Source organism: Amphibalanus amphitrite, unplaced genomic scaffold (assembly GCF_019059575.1).
Source record: "Amphibalanus amphitrite isolate SeventyFive unplaced genomic scaffold, NRLGWU_Aamphi_draft 000756F_arrow, whole genome shotgun sequence".
NCBI classification, from domain to species: Eukaryota; Metazoa; Arthropoda; class Thecostraca; order Balanomorpha; family Balanidae; genus Amphibalanus; species Amphibalanus amphitrite.
Genome location: NW_024882250.1, coordinates 158747 through 173710, shown reverse-complemented (window position 1 = coordinate 173710; position 14964 = coordinate 158747). Strand labels below are relative to the sequence as shown.

The following is a 14964-nucleotide window of genomic DNA, read 5'->3' as shown; positions in this document are numbered from 1 at the left end:
CCCCCCCCTTTAGTTTTTTTTTTTTGATATATCTCGAGAAACGCCGCGCTGCGCCGATCGTCACCAAACTTTCAGTACCCTCCCGGGAGTAGCTAGCGCACATGGTGACCAAAACTTTTTCCAAAGGCTATGATAGGTTGGTCGCTAATGACGTCAGAGTGACGTCATTTCTGCCATTTTCGACCCAAAAAAGGTTTCGCAGGAAGAGCTGTCAGGCCTACAGCTTTAGAGATACAGAAAAATGTTTCAGACACACCTGCACTCTGATAAGTGGCACAAATTATTACATTTTAATATTATTTTTTATTATTTGTTATTTACAGTTCACAGCATTGGCACAAATAAATGCTGATGCTGGGCAGTGGACTTCCTCCTAAGTGTATCAACACAAAGATAAGATGCACTGCGTGTACACGAGTGCAGAGTCTGCAGACAATATTGCATTTTTAGCAGCGGCACGGCGACCCATGTGCCTCACAGTCATAGCTACCAAATGCGGCACAGCTTCTTAGTAAAATTGGCTCCGTACTGCTCCCGTCGGTGGCAAGCCGAGTCGATACCTACCGTTAGAAGATAAGATTGACAATGGAGTACGTTACGATAGATACGCTCATGAACACATGCAATGTAACGACGATTATCTCCCGTCTATCGAACCAAACGACCAGTCAGTTATGAGGCTCTAGTCTAAAGCTTTAGTGTCGCTGAAAACGAAGATGCTTTGAACACAATGGGACTAAATATGATAATACACTGTGATCGATATGGATTGTGACTTCAACACCAGTGCCTGCAATCATCACCATTCTTGTTTAGCATAGCTACAATACCATGGACCATGGTGTTGTCAATGAGACCGCTGCATTGTGGCCCCACAGTCCGGGGGAGTCCATTCGTATCCAGTGCGGGACCGCAGCGATAAATGTGCTGATTAGGGCCGTCTTATTAATAGCATGTTAGATACCCTTGCAGCCTGCACCTGGTATTAGGATCCGTATGATGTCTGTGTTACCGTCTTAAGGGACGTCGACTGACACACCACGTCACCACGATGCGCGTGCGTATGCACGGGGGGGGGGGGGACGGACGGACATTCAGCGAGCTGATTTGTGTCGTAACAGTTTGTAGATAATCAAATACGAGTACCTACCCTTACGAGACACGACTCACGTAAGCGGATGTGTCGCCTCACGAACACGAGCCTTCCATCCGGAGGCATATAAACGCTGTATTTGTTCTGTAGCCATAGTCCTTGTACGCGTTGTGTTCGGTAGACGGTACCTCTAATAAATTTCCATTAAATTACCAACCAAAGAAATGTGATTCTCGAACCATTTAATTGCATAGGCCAAATATAATGCTTAGGAAGCTTTGCTTCCTATGCACTCCATAATTCACAAGCTTAATATGTTTTAGGTACAATGAAAATGTTAGATAACTAATAAACGCTTACCGCAGGCAATTTGAAGTAGACAAAGCTATTCGTTAGAGTTGTGTTTTTCTATTGAAAAGCAGCCGGAGCATTTCTGGGTTGCGGGGTGTTTAGCATAGTTGGCCTAGGTAGTAGGTATGCATTGAATATTGTTGCCGACAAACTAGGCGAATATCGCGCCGGGAACTGGAAGGGTGTGTAAGGGGACGCGGCGTGCCTGCTGCCTTTTTTGTGTGTAATGTCATGACCCCTGTATCGCATGACATTCTGGGCGACGCGTATTTGAACCGATCCAGGGGTCCGCACCCTCACTTCACTGTTAGTCGCCGACGAGCTCACTTCGCTCTCAAACGTGGACGGCGGCGCTCTGCTGCCGCTCACGTCTAACTTTTCTAACTACTGTGTCTGTGCTGTACTGCTGCCATCTCGCCGTCTTCGGTCAATAGCGAACTCTTCTATTTAGAAGACTGTGTTTAAGTGGTGGTGGTGTGAGTGAAACCGAAGTGGCGAGTGGAAGAAAGGAGAGCGGCGCGCAGCTCACATGACGGTGGCCGGGTCTACTCACTATTCCTATCACTCCTCTGTCATCCTACATAACATGCATGCCGCGAGTTGTGCTCCTTATGCGCTCTGAGACGGGCGCTGTTTAACGACCCAACATGCATGCCGCGAGGTGTGCTCCTTATGCACTCTGAGACGGGCGCTGTTGAACCTTGATCCGTGAATTATTCATCCGTGTTTATTTATTTACCGATTAGATACTTCCCTTCTTCATTATTCGTTCACTGCCTCTATTAATCTTAGATCCTCTCACAATTCCCCCGGCCGCCAACCCGAATGCTGCGAGACGTAACAAACATTATACAGTCCACACAAGAAAGCCAGAGACGTCCGCAACAGAATATTTATTTGACACATACAGTATTGAGTCACTGACATTGTTATTGGTTAAAGACCTTACCTACGTTGTTGATATCGGCCACCCGAGCATGGCAATAGAATGTTCCCCTCGCCATGCTGAAGCCTAGCCCAGGCTTTCTGGGACTGGCAGACGGATGTCACTTGACTGCCTCCTGAAAAGCCCAAGAATAAGTACCTATCACATCAGCCAGTAGCCTCCAGGCCATGCATTCTGCAGCGACCGCTGGTGGCCGTGTGAGCTGTGATCGACCGCGGTCCGCGCTCCAAGGAATGTGGTATATGTAGGTAGGTAGGTAGTGGTACCTACTGTTCTAGCTCAATGTGCATGCTTTGGTGGCAGGTGGAGCGCTAACCAGACGGTTAACGACTCACATCAGGTAGTAGCATACGACGCATATGTTTTGTACCGGCGGACGATAGGTATGACCAAGACCCTAAAACATAGGCATGTCTACCTACTCGGCAGAAATTAGGGCTAGGCAGAAATTTAGGTAGATCCTTAGTGATGATCGGCATAATCACGTATGCCTATTGTATAGCATAACAGCAGCCTTACATAGTTTTGATTGCATAGAGACAATATCGTGTTTTGTCATGCGTACCTACCTAACGAGTAACGACCCAGTAAACATGCCGACGTCGGCCCAACGTCGGCCCAACGTCGGTTCCACCTCGGCCCGACATCGGCTGGACGTCGGGTACGTCCGCATATACCGATGTCCAGCCGAGGTCCAGCCGACGTCGGGCCGACGTCAGGCCGAGCGAGATCGTTTGCCGAGAGGTTGAGCCGAGATGACGTCCGGCCGACGTCGGCCCGACATCTCCTCGCCATCCATCAACCCGAGGTACAGCCGACGTCGGACCGACGCCCAGCCGATGCACAGCCGACGTCCCCTCGCTCTCAACCCAACGTTCCTACGCTACCAGCTCGACGTTCAGCCGATGTTCAGCCGACGTCTCTCCGCTATGATTAGCACTCGTCAAAAGCCATGTACAATCTTAATATTAAGACATGGAGTAAGTGACCACCCCGCTTCCTTCATGTCATTCATATAAACTATCTAATTTGCATAGAACTTGATGGTTTTCGGACCGAGAATCTCAGACTATATATTCATTGCCAGGTGAGGAGTTACTGCTTCAAGTAGCAGCCGTGCGGCGTCCTGTGGTGAACTCGACCAATGTACGACACGGTGACGAGTCTAAATATCATTGTCAGTAGCGGTGGAACACTTTCAATTAACCCGCGCACCGACGGGGGTCTGCGCCAACTTAGTACCGACGGGGGGGGGGGGGGGGCGGATGACCGCCCCCCCCCCCTGAGATCTCGAGAACGAAGCAAGATAGCGACAAGCGGTAAACGGCATCGGATACGCACGGTCAAGATCTACAATTTTTACTAAGGTCATTTTCAGGTCAGGTCAAAGATGACGTCACAGGGGTCGAAAAAGTCAAAATGGCGGCGCTAAATATGGAGAGAGTTTTTCTCGAATAACTTTCGAATTAGTCAAGATAGGAACAAACTAAGGGCATCATCGTGATCCTCTCGTCAATCCGCATCGAATGATATATATGTTGACCTCGAAAGGTCAAGGTCAAAGGTTGACCTCAGGTCACGTGACCTCGAGGTCATCATGTATATCATTCGATGCGTCTTGACGAGCTGAACACAATGAGACCATCCACGCGTCTGTATCTTGTTCCTGTACGGAGTTATTGGCCAAAAACCTTTGGTGACCTTTGATGACGTCACATGACCTCACAGCTGCCCAACAGCAAAACAGACCTCAAGGTAGTGAAGGTTGATCGTATATGAAGTCATGTATGGTATATGGGGCCATTCCGACCCGTTTTAGTGGTAAAAACAGGGAGTTGATTTTTCCCCCATTGACTTATAATGGGGAGGTCGCGAAATTGACCTGACCTTAGGTCACCGATATCAAAATTCCGAGATATACAAATTGTAGCTACTAATGACCTAATAACATCCTGCGACTTTCAAAGGCCTCCGACATCTACTGTAGCTCTGGCACGGTGACAAAGTTGCAAAAAAGTGACTTGAGGTTGGGTCATTCAAAGTGACCTGGTGACCTGACCTTGAAAGGTAGGAGGTTCAAACTTGCACACCATGTGTAAAATTGATAAGGGAATAGTCATACCAAATTTCGCGGCGCTACGCGCCGCGGTTTTCCCGCTATTCGCGAAAAACCTCAGGGGGGGCGGATATCCGCCCCCCCGTCGGTGCGCGGGTTAAGGGGGGGGGGACTTTGCCGACTTCTGGCGCCATTCTTTTCATGCAACACCCATAGGGCTAATGTTGAAAAGGCAAAATCAAGGAGGCACGGTGTCCCGGTGCCCCCCCCCCCCCCCCGCTCCGCCGCCTATGTATGATCATTGTGACCTATTCACACACCCGACACTATTCACTCTTTTGCCTTATCTCTAAACATCACCAGCTATTCGTGAAAACAGGTCCCGACCAGGGGCGCGCCGCGCGGGAACTACTTTCAGACTGTGGGGCACACCATAATAGAAATCAGCCTATAGGGTACCGACCCCAAAATCTAGTTTTCTCATCGGTTTTAGGCCACTTTTTTCATCACTTTGCTTTTTCAACAAAAAAGAAAAAATGACAAAAAAGTGCGGTGTTCCGTCTCAAAGTTGAGGGGGCACCGCCTCCACGGCCCCAGAGTTGTGGGGCAAGCTGCCCCCACTGCCCCCCCCCAGCTCCCGCGGCTATGGTCCCGATTTTAGGTGTTGGACATCAGCGCCATCTCTCGGCAGAGGTGGAGATCTCGGGGGGGGGGGGGTCAGGACCCCCCTGAAAACGAATTACTGCTATGTAAGTCAAGGTACTGCATCCAGCCCGCCTCCATCTGCCCGGCCTGGACCCCTCTGAAATTTTGACAGATCTCCACCCCTGTCTCTCGGTAACATCTTAACCCTCGCCGGCACAGGGGGGGGGGGATGATGCACCCCCCTAAGGTTTTTCGCGAATAACTCGCGTAAAAAGCGGCCGATCGCAACGAAACTTTCGGTACCCTCGCATTTATCAATTTTACACGTTCCCTGAAAATTTCATGACCCTGACCCCAATGACCTTTGACCTGTGACCTCTTTTCCGTGACCATGTTTGGCCGAAATCGCGATTCGGCGTATGTCGGCTCGCATTAGCCGCGCGTTTGCAAGCTTTTCGTGGTTTCAAACGTTCAAACATGTTATTTGATGTTGCTCCCATACATTAGGGTGGGTGTCAAGGTCACCTGAAGGTCAGGTCAGGTCATTGACCTTTGGTGACCTCGGGTGACCTTGGTTCACTTTTTCGAGTTTTACATGTTTCTAGGCTAGTTTTTGGAGCTGAATTCGAATTTAGCAACCACTTGAACATTTACGAAGTAGTTTTGGTGCCTTCGTAACATGTTACGAAGCTGTCAGAGGCGGTTGACACGTATTACGAATACCCGTCACAACCCCTACCGGTTGACCTGACCAGTTACCTGACCTGACCCGACCTGGTCTAAATGCTTAAAAACATCATCTCTGATCAAAACTGACACGATATTCGTGATCAGCACCCCGGAAAACCACATAGCAGCCACACTTCACGACTTTCTAACAGGTCCCGATTTTCCCGGTTTTCGAGTCATTGACCTGACCTGGAAGGTCAACCGATGACCTAGGACCTTAAAATTGGGTATCATCGGCTTCGTCTCGTGACTGGCAACACGCTCGTTTTTTCCGCGAAGCTCTAGCTCGATCAGGGGCCAAACGCGAGGGGGGGGGTCGTACCAACCCTTGTGCCGTCGAAGGACACAAAATGGCCTGTGCCGGCGAGGGTTAAGGCTGGACTTCGGCTTACCGATATTATCCTTCGATATGGCGCACACAAAGTTCAATCTCGGCAAACGATCTCGGCCCGACGTCGGCTGGACGTCACTACTTGCGGACGTACCTACCCGACGTCCAGCCGACGCCGTGCCGAGGTTGGACCGACGTCGGCATGCTGATGCCGAGATGCCGACGTCACCCCGATGTGTGCTTTGCCGATGCCGGGCCGACGTCGGCATGTTTACTGGGGACGACTGACGCTTGTCAATTTCGGTGGCGTTCCCTTCACCAATTTGACAGATCTCATTTTGATGGTTTAATTGGCGCAAAAGATACAAAATATAAAGCCAAACTCACAACTCACTGAGCCAAACGGTCGTTTGGTGTGTCGCTGCCTAATTTCAAAATCAAAGATGCTTTTAGTGGTTGTTTATATATGCATTTTCATTTAAATTTTTTTATTGATGCCAAAGGCAAACGATTTTAAAAAGCAACAGAAGGGTTACAGATATCCCGGAAACTGACCGAGCGAGTGCCGAGGCCACAGAATGAGAAGCTCGAAGCTTATTGCAATTGTGGGCACCTACCTAAAAGTATGATCTTCATGCTTAGTTAAGATGCCACAATTTTATCATTGCTGCTTGGATTGCAAAAATATTTTGCCTGAAAAAGCTGGATTTTTTTTTAAAATAGGTATGTTTAAGGCTGTTTTTTTTCTGGAAGCAACCACCATGCTCATTCACATTTTGATTTCAATTTGATTCATTGTCCTGGATGTTAGTGCTGACTCATGACTGGAGTTTAATTAGAGGTTGCGACCTCAACAACCTTGGCCTTTTACTTTGGTGTAATATCAGCATGTATACCAGCTTAAGCATGCAGATATAAGAACAGCATTGTAATTTAACATATTTTGCGTGAATGCAGCGCTTTGAGGTGGCTCGGTCTCTGTTTTTATGAGCAGGAGCATGCCTGCCATCTGATTGGTCAAATTTACATGTAATGGTAGGTACTGTGTGTTGCGATAAGAACCGAAGAAACGCCAACATCCAACAATAGCAGTGAACTTCTGTATATGGTAATATTATCAATATACAGTCAGTATATGGGAAAAACTAACTTGACCAATATTCAATAATCAGGTTGAGGTATCTTGCATATGACTGTTTGTGCCTGTTTTTCCTTTTTTGCTGAGCTGTTTGAGAAAATGTTAATCTTCATTGATTTATAATCCTGGCAGTGGCACACAGATCAGTTTTGACCTGAAATGATTCACTTAACTGAGAGAACAAATTGATACAATTTGGAAAGAAACATAAATTCATTTATTTAACATTTCTCATGTTTGTTACAGGCTATCAGAACAGTATGACCACTGTTGAAGAGCTTGATGATCACCCAGTGTTCAAAAATGACCCAATTAAACTGCAGAGTATGCTGTACAGGGAAGTTGAGCTGACTACTTGTGATGGCCGTGTTCACAATGGCAGGGTTTTGACCATTGACCCTGTCTCAGAAAGGTGAGTCTGTACAACAGCATCTGCTTACTTCTTGTGGCCATGTGCATGATGCAGCTGCATTGACAGCTGAGTGCTGACATGAGCATGACTTGTTTAATTAGGTCTGAATATTGCAGGAATGTTTTAAGCTTAGTTTTCAATTTACCTCCAGTGTTCGACAGTTTACCATGACCCTGACCTGACCTGACCTCTGGCTCTGACTGTGACCGGTGGTGGCGTGTGTTTCAGCTGGGTGCTGGTCAGTGGTCTGGAGGCCCGCAGCCCCACCGTGGAGCTGGTGTTCGGTCACGGTGTGACGGCCTCTCGCACCCTCAGCGCAGAGTGTGACGAGCGGACCCGCCGGGCCATGGACTCCCTGCTCCGCACCCAGACGGTACGGTACACCGCGGTCGCTCCGCCCCTCACCGAGTCTCGTTTACCGTAAACTGCTATCTAAATATGCAACCAAAAAACATAAAATCATCACTCAAGGAAAACATGGCTTGTTGCGGGTAGGTCGATTTTCCGTGAACATATGTAGCTCTAAGGTTAGCCGCATCAACCAATTTCATGAGTGTCGGCTGTCTTTTAGTGTCGGCTGTCTTTTATAAAATTCCAGTGACCACCAGTGTCGTCTTAGTGATGCGGTCAGCGCTCTGACGTTCGCACGTGACTGACTCCCCTCCCCACCCCCGCCCAGGTGGAGCAGAGCGCGCTCTCGCCCGGCGCACTGCGCGCCCGGCGTGATCACGTGGTCGGCTGGCTGCGGCGCCACCGTCTGCCGGTGGAGGTGGGCGCCGATCACGTGACGGTGGCCGGCGTGGCCACGCTGCACGCGCCGTACACGGCCGACCAGTGCGTCTGCGCCAACGAGCTGGTGCTGCAGCGGCTGGACGCCCTGCTGCGGGCCGCGCCGCCGCCGGACGGAGCGGAACACCCGGCAGGAGAGCCGCCAGAGGTCAGCTGACGCGCCGCGCCGCGCTGGGAGCTGGCCGAGCGGGAGGGGGTCTCACTGCTGGGGAAGCGATCGTGCCATTGTCATTTGTACTTTTTGTCAAACAATATAACTGATTTTGATACACATAAGTCATTTTCGGTGACAGCATATTCGCTGCTATTTGTAATGGATGACATGAGGTCAGTAACCAGGCGGTTTCACTCGAAACAGCTCAGGAATCTTTATTTTCAAAAATCAAAGTACAGTATTGCTTAAAGCAAACATAAGGAACATAACAGAGCTACATCATGTACTAGCTGGCCCGGATGGTTGCATAAATAGGCTCTGTGGGCGCGGCGCTCGCCGGGCGGCCCCAGTTCAGCGCGCTCCGTGGCCGTCCCCCGCCAGTAGGTGCAGCTGCCCGTCATGTCGCCACCGGTCTGTCCGTGGCGCGTCCCGTCACTCGTCAGCACGGCACTGCCGCCTCGTCAACCACCGCGAAGCGAAGCGAATAATTTTGACACAAAGCGGCCGGACGCGTTGGCGTCGCAGGCACCACGTATCACCACCATATGCACGCATGCGCTCACGTACACCAACACACACACACACACACACACAAACATAGCGCACAGACGTTCCACATTTGTAGCGGGTCTCACTCGGGCCACTCGGTCCTCGCCGTGCGCGCGACACTAGCGCCCCTGACGGCGAAATTCGGCGGCGCTCAGCCCGTTCGAGACTATTGTGACGTCGAGTTCGTACCGTCTCGGCGACTGGGCGTCAGACCTCAGCCGCGGGCCGGACGTCAGTCCGGGCTGACTGTTCATAAGCACTCTGCACCGACCGCTGAGACCGTCCAGCGGCTCTGAAATACGCCGCGCCGCTCCGGACTGTGCCGGTTTCGGGCATAGAGTCTCGCTCTGGGTCGCAGAGCCTCACTCTGCCGGTTTCGGGCGTAGAGTCTCGCTCTGGGTCGCAGAGCCTCACTCTGTAGCGGCGCTGGCGGCTGTTCCATCCGCGTCAGCGGCGCTGTCGCACTTGGCGACCGCGCCGGACGCTCGATCCCGCGCTGGACTAGTCGGCTCTGGCTCTGGACTCGCGCCGCCGCGGACCCGAAGCCGAGGCCGGCCCGTGGGACTGCTGACTCAGACGGGCGCTGGCGCAAGTGAAAGCGTAACCTGCAACAGAGCGCGTGGTGAGGAGGTGGCGCTAAAGTCGTACTACGGTGCTGTGCTAAGCTAGGCTCACTTTCGGCTGTTGGTCTCAAGGTTCAACAGTTTGGGGGACGACAGATCGCAAATACTTGCAATGAGGAAGAGGCTAGGGAAGATGAAGGAACATGTTGTCTAGTGTGAACGGCGAATTTACGATTTTGACATCTACTCTGTATTGCTTGCTTCAATGAAAGCAACCCCACATAAAATAGACACTCATAGCCATCTGGTTACCATGGAGGATCGGGGGCGGAGACCACGCACCAGTCACTGTCTCTCACCTATGGGTGCGGTGGGACCCCCGGGGCCCCGGTACCCACTCACCTATGGGTGCGGTGGGACCCCCGGGGCCCCGGTACCCACTCACCTATGGGTGCGGTGGGACCCCCGGGGCCCCGGTACCCACTCACCTATGGGTGCGGTGGGACCCCCGGTACCCACTCACCTATGGGTGCGGTGGGACCCCCGGTGCCCACTCACCTATGGGTGCGGTGGGACCCCCGGTACCCACTCACCTATGGGTGCGGTGGCCGGTGGGACCCCCCGGTAACCACTCACCTATGGGTGCGGTGGGACCCCCGGTACCCACTCACCTATGGGTGCGGTGGGACCCCCGGTACCCACTCACCTATGGGTGCGGTGGGACCCCCGGTGCCCACTCACCTATGGGTGCGGTGGGACCCCCGGTACCCACTCACCTATGGGTGCGGTGGGACCCCTCGCCTATGCCCTCTCACCTATGGGTGCGGTGGGACCCCCGGTACCCACTCACCTATGGGTGCGGTGGGACCCCCGGTACCCACTCACCTATGGGTGCGGTGGGACCCCCGGTACCCACTCACCTATGGGTGCGGTGGGACCCCCCCCCCCCGGTTCACTCTCACCTATGGGTGCGGTGGGACCGTTCACAAGACGGCGAGCAGCGCGCAGAGGAGCGCCGTGGCCGCTGTCAGCGCGCCACTCCGTGTCGACACCGCGCTGTTGGGGTCGGTCGACCCGAGCGCCTCTGGAAACGGAGCGACGACGTCAGACAGACGACAGGGGAGCGCGCCGGGCGGGGGGGGCTGTTCAGCGGGACAGGCGGGGGTCAGAGAGGGGGGGGGCCTCTCCAGCGCGCCCCTCAAACACCGACCGGGATAGACCACATCCGTCTGTAAATGTTTGGGCTGGCGTATCATTTTGGATGCTATTGATTGCTGAATTGTTGTTTCCAAGGCATGTTAGCATCCTTGTTGATTTCATAAGGTTTGGTAAAATGGCCAGTGTGATTTTTTGAAAGAAGGAAAGAAAACCCGATATGCCCACAAGTTGGAACACGCACTTGCAAAGACATCTCTGCCCAAACACAATCTCCATCCACCAGCATGCGCGCTCCACCTGTCGAACCCGAGATCGCACCGGGCACGAGGTTAGTGTGTATCTAACTGGTGTCCAATCCACACACATCTCAGAGACACAGTTTAGCCTCCATCCGGGCCAGCCGGGGCCCTGGCAGACATGCAGAGGCTATGAATTGTCAGACAGCCGCACTCGAGCCCCTACTGAAGAGAGAACACGCCCGAACACCGCACACGGGGTTAGGTATGTCAGAAGAGGGTGAAAACCATCACCGTATCAGATGCTGTTCGAGTGTTATCACTACAGAGGCACTACGATCGTTATTCGTATTGATGGCGGACCTGGTACGGCTTGTGGCGTCTCAGTAATGCTTATTTTATGCCTTTTGACGATAAATCACTCCCTCTGACTGTTTTAGTTGAAATGAGTTTGGTTTGGTTGACTATTTTTATCGGCATGGAAATTTTACCACAAAGAAAGGAAAAAGAGACAGAATGACGCCACGTCCAGCCCACCAGCCAATATCCGCCTCTTTCAGTTCATAACCACCACTACTCTCGGTGCTGCCGGGCTTTCTACGTCCGACGACCAGCGCCCAGAGTTGGCCAGGTCCTGCGGAAGGGGTCAGTTGGGCGCGCCTCTGCTACTCTGCGGAGCGTTAGAGTCACAGCACTCCCCACATGCAGCCGGAGGGCCGGCGGTCCGGCCGGGGTCCTTACCGCCTCCGACCAGGTCAGCAGCGGTGAAGTCTGAAAGGCGCACCCGCCCCGGCGTCAGCTCCCGTCACAGTGGCACAAAATGGGGAGTCACTTTAAACATCTCAGGGCGATAAGAAAATTGAAGCAGTTCTCTTGGACATCTAAGGTGATTGCCTGCAGCGATTTACTCCTACCCTAGCTTTCCTGAAACAGTGGTTCTGTTGTTCTAATACAGGCAGCCTGACCCACGGAAGGCATTATGAGCGGCGGCGCCCCTCGTACTACCCGCCAGCGCGCCGCAGCCCATCTGGCTTCTCCACCTCCCCCAACTCACGTGCGCCGAGTGTATAGAGCTTGAATGGCCGGCTGGGCTCCTCGCTCCAGCCGTATTTGTTCTTGGCCGTGACGACGGCCTCGTAGGCGGTGGCCGGCGCCAGGTTCCTGAGCTCATGCAGGTGCGAGTACACGACCGTGCTGCCCTCTTTGGCCGGCGCCGGAACTGTAATCTGCTCCCACTGCTGCTTGGGGCTGCTGTTGTTCGTCTGAAAAACGGACGATGGTATGTCAAGGGACGATTCAACGAACTTTCTATGGCACGACAGGCCGTTTTCACGTTTCGTTTCTCTATTACCATTCTGACAATGGCCAAGTCAGACAAGCCACGGTAGTGGACGCCAAACCCAGCGGCTCCGGTCGTTCACAAAGCCAGTAGGTACAAATGGTTTTTCGTGGAAACTGTCTTTGTTATTTCCGTGGTCCGTGGAACACATGAAAGACAATAGGCCATCTGGTCTATTCACATATTGTTCCAGATAATTTCTCAGCGCGTGATTCGGCTTCAGAACGCTGAGTGGAGTAGTTTCGCGTCCACAAATGTCACTTTTTAATGTTTCAGAGACAAGACCAATTTTGACCATTTAACTGCAGCACTCTGGGAAATAATCCTAAAAATGTTTCTGTATAGCTTTTCTACCTTATCCATGCCCCGTGCACCTCGTCAGACCATCATTTAATTGCATACCACCGGATCGGGAAGCTCGTCAGGTCGTAAACCCTAATCCTGCATACCGTCTCCCGAGCGTCCCCTTTTGGTGCGTCCCTGCGTCCACACGTGCCGGCGTCCCCACGTGCTGGCGTCCCCTGCGCGGTCCCCAGTTATTCAGCAGCCAGGTGCCTGCGTACCTAACCCGCCATGCCCACCTCCGCTGCCGCCGGAAACGGCAATGACCCAGCCCGCGGCGGCCCTGCGCGGCGGCGGCGGTCGAGCGCCAGTGTCCGGCACAGCCCGTCATTACCGGGCTATAATTTAATTTCGCCGCCCGCCCACCGTAATACAGTCCCACTCACCCATCGGACGGATGGGGGATACAGCCTGCTCAAACAGGAAGACGGATAGGGCCAGACGCAGAACGTGAGCGCGGTGAGGCCAGGGCCTACCGGCGGAGGCAGCGTGAGGTTATGCTGTATGAAAACTGAAAAGGGACAGGGAGGTTTTACGTGATACCTAACGAACGAAGTTCCATGACTCGAGTTAAGCGTGTTCGTTTCCATAACAGCGTTGTTGGCAGTTCTTAGGAAACCATCAACCTTCAACACGTTCCTGGTAAAGATACTTCTCAAATTTCACGTGCGCTCGTCCGTTGCCCTGCTGCGTTTAACCCTATGGTTGAATGGGTTGATGAGTCACCCTTGTTAAGTTGTAGCGCCACGTGAATGTTATGTCGGAATAGCGTGCTGCCTTGGACTGCGGAACTCTCCTCCAAGGTCGGCCGCGGCCGGACGGAGTCAGCGTCCTGACGTCAATGACGTGACCGCGTGCTGATGTCAGCCTGTCAGTCACGTGACGGCGTACTGATGTCAGTCCGTCAGTCACGTGTCAACAGCAGTCAGCGTGACAGGTTCTAGATCCGGACATACACCGGACAAACAGTCATGGAACGCACTGTGAGGTGGATTGACAACGCAAGGGATCAACATTCAGTAGCTTCAGCTGAAATGCCTCGGCTATTATATGATCGGTTAGTATCTGGTCCCATGCCATTGGAAGCTCAAAAGAAAAGAGAACGGTGGATCAGGTCACACCTATCTCTGGCACTTTCGCCCCGTGATTTCAGATCGCGCTAAGTTATGATACCAAACCGGCACACCCACCGTATGGTATGTCACAGGCGTGGTTCCCCGAACCCGTCACCCGGAGGGTCTTACCGAACTGACACCCCTAATCACCCTTACAACACCCCTGCGCCGCGTGGCTGCACGCGCGCCGCCCCCCGTCCCCTCAATTACAGCGGCGGGTATTTGCGTTCGGACCCCCTATTTATCCCATTAGCGCGAACGGCGGAGTGCGCTCCCCCGGGCGCGAACAGCCACCTAGCCGAGGCTGTACGCTCCTAGTGCGTACCTGGGCGATTTTGTAGGTGACCTTGTACTCCTCGATGGGCGCGTAGCTCTCGACGTTCCAGCGCAGCGTGTACGAGTCCTTCTCCCGGCCGTGGGCGGGTGACGTCATCAGCACCTCCTTGGGCTGACCTGTGACGTCACATCAGGGGAGGGTCACAGTGGGGTCTGGACAGGTGAAATGAAGGCCGCAAACGATTTTGATGACATGGTTTCTTACGTTCAACATACTGAAACGAGTATGCCTATTGCCTATATATAGGTACTATGAAAATGCCAGCGAATTAGAGGGCGGCCTTTAGTATCTGAAAAAGTCTGGATCGATACACATTCCATGGCCTCGCTGTGCTCAAAGCTAAATTGTAAGCTGACCGTGCAATGTCCTGATCCGTGACCTCGCCCTCCCGTTACCTGACCCGTGACCTCCCGTACCCGTGAAGCGGCCCGTGACCTGACCCATCACTGACCTGTGAGCTCAATGGCGGCGTTGGCTGTGCCGTAGTCGTTGCGCGCCCGGCACACGTACTGGCCGAGGTCCGAGTCCCGTACCTCGTCAATGGTCAGACTGTACTGGGCGCCCTCGTGCTGCTGCACGTGGCGCATCTTGTCCACGGTCTTGTCGCCCATTCGGGCCCAGCTGACCTGAGGGGGCAGGGGCGGGTCAGCGGTCAGATGGCACTCACGCAGGGCCATGGAG

General features: G+C 53.0%; 2 protein-coding genes across 10 annotated transcripts in view; one reads left to right on the top strand and one right to left on the bottom strand.

The window, feature by feature from the left end:
• Window positions 1–6532: 6532 nt before the first annotated feature.
• LOC122365667 (gem-associated protein 6-like) lies at window positions 6533–8763 on the top strand. Of its 8 annotated transcripts, none has more exons than XM_043337081.1 (5): window positions 6587–6606; window positions 7109–7259; window positions 7536–7701; window positions 7930–8074; window positions 8381–8753. In XM_043337081.1, the coding sequence occupies exons 3-5, from the start codon at window positions 7550–7552 to the stop codon at window positions 8645–8647; spliced, it is 564 nt and encodes a 187-aa protein (XP_043193016.1). In that variant the 5' UTR covers window positions 6587–6606; window positions 7109–7259; window positions 7536–7549; the 3' UTR covers window positions 8648–8753. The 8 variants fall into 8 exon arrangements, with proteins under 8 accessions (XP_043193021.1, XP_043193019.1, XP_043193016.1 ...); XM_043337082.1 differs by lacking the exon at window positions 6587–6606 and adding an exon at window positions 6613–6774 and having other exon boundaries at window positions 7191–7259; XM_043337086.1 differs by lacking the exons at window positions 6587–6606; window positions 7109–7259 and adding an exon at window positions 6533–6556.
• A 70-nt stretch (window positions 8764–8833) lies between these two features.
• The window catches only part of LOC122365671 (Down syndrome cell adhesion molecule-like protein Dscam2), a 53184-nt gene continuing 47053 nt past the window's right edge, over window positions 8834–14964 (bottom strand). Inside the window, exons 7-12 of one of the 2 annotated variants that reach the window (XM_043337095.1) lie at window positions 14735–14909; window positions 14272–14399; window positions 12205–12412; window positions 11892–11921; window positions 10719–10840; window positions 8834–9798 (exon numbers count right to left, since the gene is read on the bottom strand). In XM_043337095.1, coding sequence (XP_043193030.1) covers window positions 10740–10840; window positions 11892–11921; window positions 12205–12412; window positions 14272–14399; window positions 14735–14909 — 642 coding nt within the window. In that variant the 3' untranslated portion in view covers window positions 8834–9798; window positions 10719–10739. The remainder of the gene's footprint in view (window positions 9799–10718; window positions 10841–11891; window positions 11922–12204; window positions 12413–14271; window positions 14400–14734; window positions 14910–14964) is intronic. The other variant, XM_043337096.1, reaches the window with a different exon arrangement.